This window comes from Helianthus annuus, chromosome 16 (assembly GCF_002127325.2).
Source record: "Helianthus annuus cultivar XRQ/B chromosome 16, HanXRQr2.0-SUNRISE, whole genome shotgun sequence".
Lineage (NCBI taxonomy): Eukaryota > Viridiplantae > Streptophyta > Magnoliopsida > Asterales > Asteraceae > Helianthus > Helianthus annuus.
In genome coordinates, this window is record NC_035448.2 from 93,598,056 (window position 1) to 93,609,482 (window position 11,427).

The 11,427-nt window shown below is 35.6% G+C and overlaps 2 protein-coding genes across 3 annotated transcripts; one reads left to right on the top strand and one right to left on the bottom strand.

Annotated features, from left to right (window-relative positions):
• Positions 1-362: 362 nt before the first annotated feature.
• On the top strand, positions 363-4,064 carry LOC110916466. Of its 2 annotated transcripts, none has more exons than XM_022161198.2 (3): positions 363-501; positions 593-751; positions 3,860-4,064. In XM_022161198.2, exons 1-2 carry the CDS (start codon positions 496-498, stop codon positions 749-751), a joined length of 165 nt encoding a protein of 54 aa, XP_022016890.1. In that variant the 5' UTR covers positions 363-495; the 3' UTR covers positions 3,860-4,064. The 2 variants fall into 2 exon arrangements, with proteins under 2 accessions (XP_022016890.1, XP_022016889.1); XM_022161197.2 differs by having other exon boundaries at positions 593-747.
• A 419-nt stretch (positions 4,065-4,483) lies between these two features.
• On the bottom strand, positions 4,484-10,273 carry LOC110916300 (phosphatidylserine decarboxylase proenzyme 1, mitochondrial). The gene is made up of 12 exons (XM_022161042.2): positions 10,068-10,273; positions 9,854-9,942; positions 9,686-9,739; positions 9,555-9,620; positions 8,839-8,899; positions 8,610-8,719; positions 7,945-8,198; positions 7,720-7,826; positions 6,277-6,344; positions 6,036-6,113; positions 5,222-5,344; positions 4,484-4,803 (listed from the first exon to the last, which is right to left on the bottom strand). Exons 1-12 carry the CDS (start codon positions 10,231-10,233, stop codon positions 4,663-4,665), a joined length of 1,317 nt encoding a protein of 438 aa, XP_022016734.1. The 5' UTR covers positions 10,234-10,273; the 3' UTR covers positions 4,484-4,662.
• Positions 10,274-11,427: the final 1,154 nt, after the last annotated feature.

The window sequence follows — 11,427 nt, forward strand, 5'->3', positions numbered from 1 at the left end:
CTCTGATATACTATATAGGAATAACAAGTAGATTGTTAAACACAGTCACTTTTTGTGACCTTTTACTTTGACTATAGTATTGGCTCTCAAAGGGTTAGTTTTTGTTTACTTTTATTGATTTTTTTTTGTTTATTATTGTTTTACATTTTAAGTCGAGTTTGTATGTTTATTTTTGGGCTTTTAAATTTGTCTTACTTTTGTTTTTAGTTAAAGCTTTTTCCGCACAAATTCGAGTTTATTTATGGTTTATGCTAGTTTGCGGCATAAGTTTGTATTTGTCTCTACCTACGTTTTACTTCACGTGATGATATAAATTCATGTTTTTTTTAAGATACATTTTGCTTATTTCTGTTTTCTTAATATTTATACAAACAGAATTTAATTTATAAAAAAAAAAATAGAAGGCATTTAGAAGCCCTAATTTAGAAAGAAGATGAAAATGTTTTCAACCTCATAAATCGTGGATCCAATAATATCACCACCGAACGATCAACGATGCCTGTAAGTAGATCTATCACATAAACATATGTGATCTGATCTTATTGAATCGAAGTTGTAATTGACATAGATACTATGTGTGATGTTGTTGCAGGTGCAGCAGATCTTGATATCGGAGGTGGAACCACCAAGTCCCATGAGATACTTGATCGGATCAGCAATCATGATGATCGGCGTCGTTTTGCCTCTTGGTTATATGATGTTTCGCAACAAAAGAGTCCCGTCGTCTTCATCTTTCGCTAAACAGACGTAGGTGTGCTTTTCTTTTTTACTTCATTGTCAAGCTCATTCTGCAAACTTATACTGTGACCTGATTTTACTCCATTTTAAATCACTTGTATATTGACCAAGGCCTAGAACCAAGTGGAATCAGTACAGTAGATTGTATGAAACAGTTGAAATAAATTGGCATAGATTAGGACCCGTAATCTGATCTGCAGTGAGAAAACTGCAAGAATCGATAATCATTTGCACATGCTGCTTTGAATGTGATATAGAGATGGTTATGTAACCGCCTATTTTTCTCTTTTCTATTGGTTCTGAAATGAACATGCCCATATATATGTACAAAAAAAGTTGCTTCTTGAGGGCCAAAAACTGAGCTTCCCAGTAAGGAATATAAAGTACATGGCCCAGGTTCTGCATGCAATTATGTAAGGTGAACTCTGGCCCAGGAGGTGATGATCTGTGAATCCATCTCTTTGTCGAAAAGTAACAAGGGTATGAAACTGCGGGAGACGAGGCCCCTCCATTTGTGCATTATAGGATTCATATTTAGAACCTAGTGCCGTGAATATGCATCATGAAAATAACGTTAAAAGCGACGGACGGTTAATCATGCATCATGTAGTGGCGTTGATAGCCGAAAGACAAGGGGGTGCACGCACCAATCGGTCTTTTTCCCGATTGCTAAGTGTTATGTGCCTTATGTCCAAGGCTTGATGCAAAACTACAATCGAGCCGGGGGTCTCACTGGAAGCAGCCTCTCTATCCTACGGGGTAGAGGTAAGGCTGTCTACTTCTTACCCTCCTTAGACCCTACCTTAGTTTTGCTATTGGTGGGATTTACTGAGTATGAAGATGATGATGATGCCGTGAATATGCTGAACATACAAAATCATAAGTAGGATCATGTGCTATTTTTAAACATCATATAAGCTACCAGACTCGGTGGCTAACTTCATATGCTTTATGATAATCAACTTTTTATCTTGGAAAAAATGGGAGAGTTGTGGATAAAATGAGTTCTGTGAACTATAAGCTGGAGTGTTGGATCTATAATAGTCATGGTTACTAAAGGCGCTAGGCGCACTCAAGGCGCATAGGCCTCGCCTGACGCCCAGCGCCTGAAAAAAAATGCACAATGAAGATAAATTAAGAATATATTATGCATTAGAAAAATAATAATATTCTTCAAATAAAATAGACCAAAGCTTTTATATAAGTATATAACATTTTGTACCATCTATTTAGTACCAAAAGTTCTAAAATATTATTGTGTATTGGCGTAGAAAAGTAATTTTCCTTATATGAAAGTAGAAATCTGGCTGGAATCTTGCCGGAATTTAGAGAATTTGGTCGGAAACGAGTCTACGAATTTCATCGGAACCTACGCCTGAACCGTCACCTGGAGAATTAAAGCGCAATTGCCTCAACTCACCTGAAAAATGGGCCTAGGCGCAAGAGGCGATGGCTTTTAAGTTTCAACAACTGTGATAATAGTATGACCTGTTAGGTTGTTGGTGCTTTTGATCTTTGAGCTAGTAATTTTTAGTTAATCCTGTTGTAAACAGTTAAGAGAAAGAGTAAGATGAGCCGCCTGTAGCTGGATTTTAATCTGACTTGCAGCTTTGCACTACATAATCCAATATATGAGATGGATTAAAAGGTACCATGCCATTAGCTTACAATTAAGTGAAGACTTTGTGCTGCTCTATCGTAAACCAGACTTCTTTTTTAGAGGATTTCTGTTTCTTTTGTTTTTTTTTTTTTTCCGTTTCCAGGGTGGACTCTAGAAACTGAAATGGAGTATTTGTGGTAGGGATGACCTGATTATTTATGAATGGGATTTCTTGGAGTGTGTTTTATATAAAGAATGTTGGTTTTGTAATTATTATTAAAATAACAATTATTTTTAAATAACTATAAAATTGACAAAAAAATAATTGCAAGTAACTGCAGATCTTGACCTGTTACAGTTACACAGCCTGCACTACTTGCCACCCATAGTTGTCAATAGTGAGCGTAGCGATCGCTATAGCGCGCTATGTAGCGTATAGGTCTAGGCTTGCTATTAGGGTTGTAACGATAGATATCGATAATAGCGACAATTTATTTTTATTTTTTAATATAAATAGCAATTAAATATAGCTATAAAATAGCTGGATTTTAGGTTTTTGTTAAATATACATGTAAATTAGCATACGTACCAGGGTATTTTGATATAATATACATCATCATCATCATCAGTAAATCCCATCAATAGTAGTTTTGCATCAAACCTTGGACACAAGGCACATAACACTCAACAATCGGACAAAGGCCGATTAGTGCATGTACCCTTTTGTCTTTCGCCTATCAACGCCACCACATGATGCATGATTAACCATCCCCCTCTTTTAACGTTATTTTCACAAAATTAGTGCACTTTCACTTTTGCCCACCGAGCGTCCACACAAATATACATTATATGTGCATACCGTAAGCGGGCCTAATTTTTGATATAATATACACACAGATGTTAATAGCGAGCATAGCGCTCACTATGGCAAATAGCGTAGCGAAGCGTAAGTTTCTCGCTAAATGATGTTTAGCGCCTAAATAGCGGATTAGGGTTTTTTTTTCTAATAAATAGCGGGTAGAGATTGAAAAAATAGGGATGAAAAAAGAAGCATATTTCTGGGTTTTTATTTTAGGAATGAAAAAAGAAGCGTATTTCTTCCATATTTACAGGAATTTTGATAAACTATGCTTGTAAAATATTCCTAAAATTTTATTCCCTAGTGTATTGCTAAACATGAAATTGCACCCGCTATTTCATTGTTATCGCCACGTAGCGTGTATGTAACTTGTCGCTATCGTCCGTATTCGCTATTGATAACTATGAATATACATGTTAAAAAAAATTCTAGTGTATCGCTATTTATAAAATAGCCCCCGCTATTACAACTACGTTGCCACATAGGACATAAAGATTCAACGTGCTTGATATGTAACTTGAGGGGGAGTAATGAATTTAATAGTAGTATTAGTGAAAGGTTTGCAAGTCACAGGGTTTACAAATTAGGCTTTTCTTTTGCTTGCTTATCTAAAGGGGTTGTGTTAAGTATTTACTAAAATGAGAATGTGGTTATTGTTTCAGGAGCAAGGTTATGATATAGAGTTGCAAAGGCATGGAATACACACAAAGAATAGAGAGACTTTGAGGAGCTAATGGAATGAATGTAACTGCTTTAAGCTCAAATTCTGATTTGTTCAATTCTAGAAACAGCATACTTGCGACTGTTGTTAGCATCAATGTGTAGTACACTTTTTTTTTATAAGAACATCAAAATCCAGTTTGTACCTGCAGTGTCTAATGCATGACAGAATTGGCACGACTCAAAACAGGTCGGGTTGGGTCAGGTTAGAACCCAACACCTTGGTCGACGTTTTAAGGCGCGAGTACAAAAGTGCATTATTCTTTCTTAATCATCTTACTTGGTTATCTCTCATCTCGTAACCCAGACCTTGCAATTTATTTAACCATCAAATAATTTGAGCAGGTCCGGGTCATACTGTGAAGTTGGGGTTTAATAGTTTCATAACTTTCATGCTTAGTCGAGGCCTAATCAAAATTGTCAAAAATATTTTAAAATTGACACCATTGAGGTTGAGTCGAGCTTGAAAGTATTTTATATTCTAGCACCATGTCAACTCGATTCCACAAGCCAAAAGTACCAACCAAACCACATCCAACCCTAATTTCTACAATGTGTCGCAAAAGTAGGCAAACATTTTCGTCCCGTCACGAATGAATTATAATCTAAAGTTTAAAACATAAATGCTTTCAGGAAAAAATGCTCCGTCTCATACATAAACTTTTAATTTTTACCTATTTGAACCATTAGAGATAAAACATGTCAATCTGTAATCATAGCTTCGGTTAAAAATGACAAGCACGTGTTACAGATGGTGTAACCGTCCTAGGGCTTCACCCATCCGTATTTTATCGCCTTTTTCAACACCGAACCTGAATTCTGATGATGACAAAGCAGGAGCTTGGAACACTAGCACCACTGTTGATCCCATGTTAAAAACACCTACCTGTAAAATATAAAAACCAATCAACTTCAGTCAGCACCTTCTTCCTTTTACCTATTTCCATCCCCTTCTGTAAGACAAGTGAAATTTTAGCAAATTTTCCTAGGGGTGGTTCATAAACAATTCAAAACTGACCCAACCAAACCCAAAGCAAGTTGGCCCGTTTGAAATTATCGGATTTGGTGGTTTAGCGGTCCAGCCGACGGTATGGAACTTGGAATCAGCTGTGTAAACCAAACCGGCTGCTTAACTGTTTTAATTTATTTATCTTTTGGTATGCTATATTCATAAACCAACCAAACCAAACTGTAAACACCTCTAAACCAACTGTTTTAATTTATTTATCTTTTGATATGACATTTAATTTCAACATGCCTTGCAAAATAAGACCTTCGACTCTGCGTTGATGAAACAACCGTACCTCGTCTCCTTTCTTGAGCAACACTCCTGTACCTTGGGGTTCATACACCCGCTCTTCAGGAGCTTCTGATTGTACCAACTTCTTTCTTGGTTGGTTTGTCCTCAAATCAGGTTCAATGAAAAGCTGCAATACGTTTTTTTGAGAACCAAAATACGTCAAATATGGTTAATTGTTCCTCGAAACTTGAATGATACCACACTTACCAACAAAAATATATAACATATATGCCCATTTTCTTAGTTTTGACATAAATACCCTTTCCTTACGTAAGGACTGTCTAAAAAGTATGATAAAGGTAAAATGCTTATATTATAATATGTATTTAATAAATTGTGTAAATATGAAATCCTTTCAAGTGTTTGGAATGGGTTTTTTTGACAAACTAATTTTTTTAGATGGGTATGTATGATATTGTTACAAATTTTCAAGGATATGTATGAATTTGACTCAAGAGAAGTGCTCAACAAGTCAAACAGATTGAAAGTTACCCACTACACATTACTCAAGGATTTATTAATTTAGAATTTTAGATTATTAACGTAATAATATTATTTTAGTAATTATATTTAACACTATAATTATTTACAGATTTCTTTGTAAAAGGGGAAAACAACCAACTGAACCCAGCACATTTCAACCCGTACCCGCAAAAATGACCCGTTTTAACCTGTTACCCACCCTGCCCACTTTGTCACTTCTAGCATAAAGTATTTGGTGTTTCGAGGGAGGGCAACAGCCAAGTCTTAACGCTTATACTTTTCATATCAAATGTAGAAAAAAATGAAAGGAAGAATTAACGAAGAGATTTTACAACCTCAATAGACCCAATATTTGTTGCACCTACTGCAGCCATTGCTATATAACCTTCTTGCCATTTGCCTTCAAGTACAACCTGATAATGATTAAAGTAGTTAGTCAAGTAAGAGCAAACACTGTCACGTGATTAAATTAAACTAATCATATGTCTCTCTTTCGTTCTCTCTCTCTCTCTATATGTGTGTGTGGGTGTGTGTGTGTGTGTGTGTGAATTTATAGTTCATCTCCAAGATAATTACCCTTTCATTCTCAACATAAAGATTTTTTATTGTCCTGGTAGCACGCTCATTCACAGGGTACAGCCGACCTGAAGAAAGGCAACATCCATAAGCTATCGAAAAGTCGAGACCACATATGAATATAACTTCTTTTAATAGTAAGGGTACTTTTATCAAATCACAAACATTTAACAGAAAAATTCGCGTCAGTTATTGTGATTTATGTTGAGAAACAAGTTTAATTTTTGAAAAGTCCAGACCAAAACCGTAATCTGGTCATACCACAGGGACCATCCGTGTAACAATTTCATATGTGTGTTGAACTTGGTTTTAAAATGCATGCATAGCGCATTGCCACAGCTGAAGCGTTGCGTTTACGTGCTGAGAGAATATTGCGCCGATTTCGCATAATGCGCTCGTCGCATAAGGCGCTCCGATGCACGTAACATCGTTTGTTAATTGTTATGTTTCCTTTTTCTAGATTTTATGAAATGAGTTGGGCTTTTGCAATAACTAATATCTTAGTATGCTTGATTTGGACCACTATGGTTCCTAAACATTTTTTGTGTTCTAGAAACATTTTAGTATGCTTGATTTGAACCAAAAAGCACAACTCTTATCTTCTTATTACGCCATTTGTTTTAGTTTATGTATTTTTTATAAGTTGTTATGTATAAATAATTTTTTAGTATTTTTTTTATAAAGAGCGCATTGCATACGTGATGTGCTCGCATCGCACATCATGCATCAAATTTTTGAACCAAACGCATTGGAGCGCATCAAGCAATTTAAAACCTAGGTGTTGAAGCAAGAATTTTAAAAAATGTTATATTTGAGCCAGATATACAATATTTAAACTCAATGGCATACCATGTGTGGAAAAAAAAAAGATTTTTGGACCATAGCCATGCTACTAAATGCTATGCAAAAGTTTTGAATCACACAAATACTGTAAGGAATATATAAGTATACAGTATTTAGAGTTCTGCCTTGAGAAACATGGAGAATAGACTTATTTACTAAAAACACACAAATATGACGTCACTCATGCTATAATAAGTGTGTGTACTAGGGGTGGACAAAAATCAGCCCAGACCAACAAACTGAATAACCAAATCGAACAAAAACATAGAAAGATAGATTCGGTCTTGGTTCTAGATTTTTTTTTCTTTTTATAGGTGTCGGTTCTGGTTATCTTTTTTTCCACAACGAGTTGAAAGCTGCCCGAAACGTACTTATAATGCATTGCAAAGAAGTAAGATTTATACTGTAACTGCTTTCGTTTTGTAATCATTTTAATCCACTAATTAGTTTCTAAAAAGTGGACAAAGTGTCAAGTCAACCCAGTCCCATCTGTTTTAACCAAAATCCATCCCATCTAACCCACCCATTTCGCCACCTCGATATTTAGTCATTCAACTTATGTTATTAGCTTATTAAGCTGAATTTACAGCTAAAAATTACCAGTAAAATGCCTCCGAAGAAGTACATTCCAATCAACTGGTGAGTGAATTCGATGGTAGTCTCCTGGCCTCAGGTATATAACACAGTAAAAAAGACCTTTCATTGGACTGCAATGAACATAAAATCGTGTTACATAGCTACCAAGTAGCTGATGATAACCAATATACGATCTTTAAAATGAGTAGTAATGATATTAATCGTGAGCTATTAAAATATAAAATTTACCGTGACGAAGAAGATTCCCTAAGTTTTGGTGAAGCCAATGAAACTCTCCACCAAGATTTGGTACTTTCATCCCTGATATTGTTTTCTTGCTGACTAGTGTCTTGTTCATGTATATCTTTAGCAGCCATTAGAGGGAGAAATGAGCCTGCACCTAAAAGGGAAGATACAGAGTAGGAGAACCCTTTAACTTGCTCTATCATAACACCTTCTTTCAGCTCTCCAACTCTTACAATGGTACCATCAACAGGGCTGATCTACAGTTGAAATAGTTGGATTACCAGCATGTTAATAATTGTACGTAGGCGTTGCTATGTCAACATATTTGCATAAGAATGGGTTGATTCTGTTCTATTTTTATAAAATATATGAACACGTTCATCTTCAGCGCTAGACAGAACAGATAGTCTGTTTTGATCCATACAACCTCCTAAATCAATGTGTTCAAAGATGTAAATAGATCACAACTAACGCTTTTATAACTGGTTTTTAAAGAGCAAAAAAGTGGTTAACTGTTCCTGTGGTAGAAATGGCTCGTTTTGACCCATTACATGAACTGCCTGACCTGCCCATTTTGCTACCTCTAATTGTGAAACAACTAAACAAGAAATAAAAAATAAAAGATAAGTAAATATTGAAGATATATACAGCAGCTGGTTACCAGTTACCAGACTATATGGGTCAGAATCGATTGGCCTGCAACCTTCTTTCAAAGAGCGAACAAAAAAATCTTTAACTGATGCATATTGATCCAAAGGCAAGGCCACCTCTTCCAAGTCTAAAATTAAAATAAATAAAAAACAAAAAAACCAGGATTTGATCTTACAAACAATCTGTTGCTTCAAAAAAAAAAAAAAAAAATTAAATAAGTAAAAAGTTAAGGACCCCATAGCATACTTGAATGAAACGCACGAGCCCAAGCTCTATGAGCATATGGACGCAGCCACACAGGAAGTTCCTGAAAAAATAACATCACAAGATTAAACTGCTAAACAGTGTGATAAATCATTAATGAATAACTGAAATATTATTAAAAGCATGATGAATAATCAATATATTAAAAGACTATGATAGGCATAGAAACACGTTAAGTACATAATACTCATACAATTTCCATATAGCTTTGCTTTCAGAATAGTGTGTGTCCCGTTACAGTATAATATGCTAGCTTAAAAGTATACTCTCATTTTGATCAATGTAGTTGCTATATAATCTATGAATTTATACAACTAAAAAGATTATAATCTGATAAACATTATGTAAAATATACACTGAAAATTGTTTGTGAAGCTTGATGAAACCACATTTTGGACACCCCTCATATGATCATTTACGTGTAGAATCCTTAATCATTGTTGAATTGAAGATGGAAATCTATACACACTGTCTTGAAAAAGATGAAAACCGACAAATCAAGTGGTATATATGGTGGTGGTTATAGGTTTACACTTATCTAACTTGAAGGAAGAAATAAGACTTCAACTGGGAATGGTAGCATATACACCCTTTCCATCTTATCTTACAAGATACTAAAGTAACACCACATATTGCATAAAATGTTTCTAATCAACAACATAATTCATTGTTTTATGTTACAATGAGGGCATACTCACCGTGCCAGACAAAACTCCCCAAAACCTTGAAATGGAGCGCAGAGGTAACATCCTCAGAAATTTAGCCTACAGAGGTCATATATTAAGCCAAGAATTGTTATACACTTCCAAATATAACAGAGAAACAATACTTTGACATCTGGTTGGAGCTCGAGTTCAATGCCGCTTTCCCTTGCCTCTTCAATCTGAATATACATGTATGTAAGTATATATCATACACACTGACTGACTGGGATATGACTGGACTTGTAAAAGGTTTCTTAATTAATTTCAATTTTGAGCATGACTGACAAACATACTTTCTTGTCACTATACATCCGTCTAGCATGGAGAGCTCCAAGCATAAATATAGTTGCCACAGTTGCACCAGGCACCAGAAAAGGATTACCTGTAATTAATTGAATTCTCAACAATCAGCACTCACCTCTGGAACAATATGAGGTACAGATTTCATTACACTATTTTCGGATTCCAAAAGGAAGCAACAATAACTTTCATCAGGAATTTGGTTACCTTTAGAGCCGCTGCTGCTGCTTCCGCTGCCATTAAAGGAAGCTGGAGCTTGCTTAGTAGCAGCATGCAGGTTCCTAATGAAGAAGGAACTTGAGCGGATACGCTGATGATTGAAGATTGTTCTACGTGCAAATGGCACAAGTCTCTGAGAAAACCTAAATTTCATCTTTTTTTTAGTTCGCGGATACCGGAAACGGTGTCTTCATTGGCAGCCGATATATAGGGATGGCTAAAAATACCAAGAGGTATAACCCAAACTCGAAGCATACAGGCCCGGTATACCCGAAGCCCAATGAGTATGGACTGTGTATAGGCTTAAAAAAAGAAAAAAATCGGGTATAGGTACGGGATTTAGTGATACCCGACCCATTTACCCAAATCATACCCGAAAGTATCATATGATTTCCATATATGTACTTATTACCTTCTCTATAGTCATATGTGGATAAGTATTTGACAAGTGCTTAGTGAACAAATAACTTATTTTTGAGTATGTATATTGGATATGGAAGCTATCACCCTTTATTATGTGGATGTTTATGCAATTAGATGGTCCTGATACAATTACTTAATTAAGTAATCGTTTTGATTTAGTTTGATATATGTGGTTTGAACATGATATGTAAGTTATTAATCATATTTTCATTTGTTATAGTCATTAAAATAGTAAATTATATAAACATTAAAGTAAAAAATTGCACATTTGTCCCAACGGGTATATTTATGAAATTAACGGGTATACCCGATACCCGCGGGTATGCCCGATACCCGCGGGTATGCCCGATACCCGCGGGTATGCCCGATACCCGCGGGTATGCCCGATACCCAACGGGTAACGGGCCAGGTATGGGACAAAGAATTACAACCGGGTAAGGGCCTGGGATTACCAATACCCGGCCTAAGTCCGACCCATTGCCATTCCTACCGATATATGATTAGGGTTGGTGTCACCTTTTGTCTCCTTCATGTTAGATACCCGGGGGCAGTAATTTTTGACAAAACACGTCGGTCGACTAGTCATACCCAAACTCATCATTAAACATGTTACCAACAACCCGCTTACAAATCAACAACTTATTTATAACTCGTCCACATGTATGATTCACTTAAAAAAGACGGGTTAAACAAGTTGTGTAGGTTGACTAAAATTTATGTATACACATATTAGGGTTGAAATCTTTGACACGAATAATAATATGGTTCGGACGGCACATTTAAAACTAATTTATTGTATATATAGGATTAGATTCATTTGTAAACTAATACTATTGATTTCCTTTAGGATTGTAATTATACAATAAATTAGTTTTAAATCTTTATTTTAATCATTGAGTTTCAGTTACACTTTTAATTTTAGTAG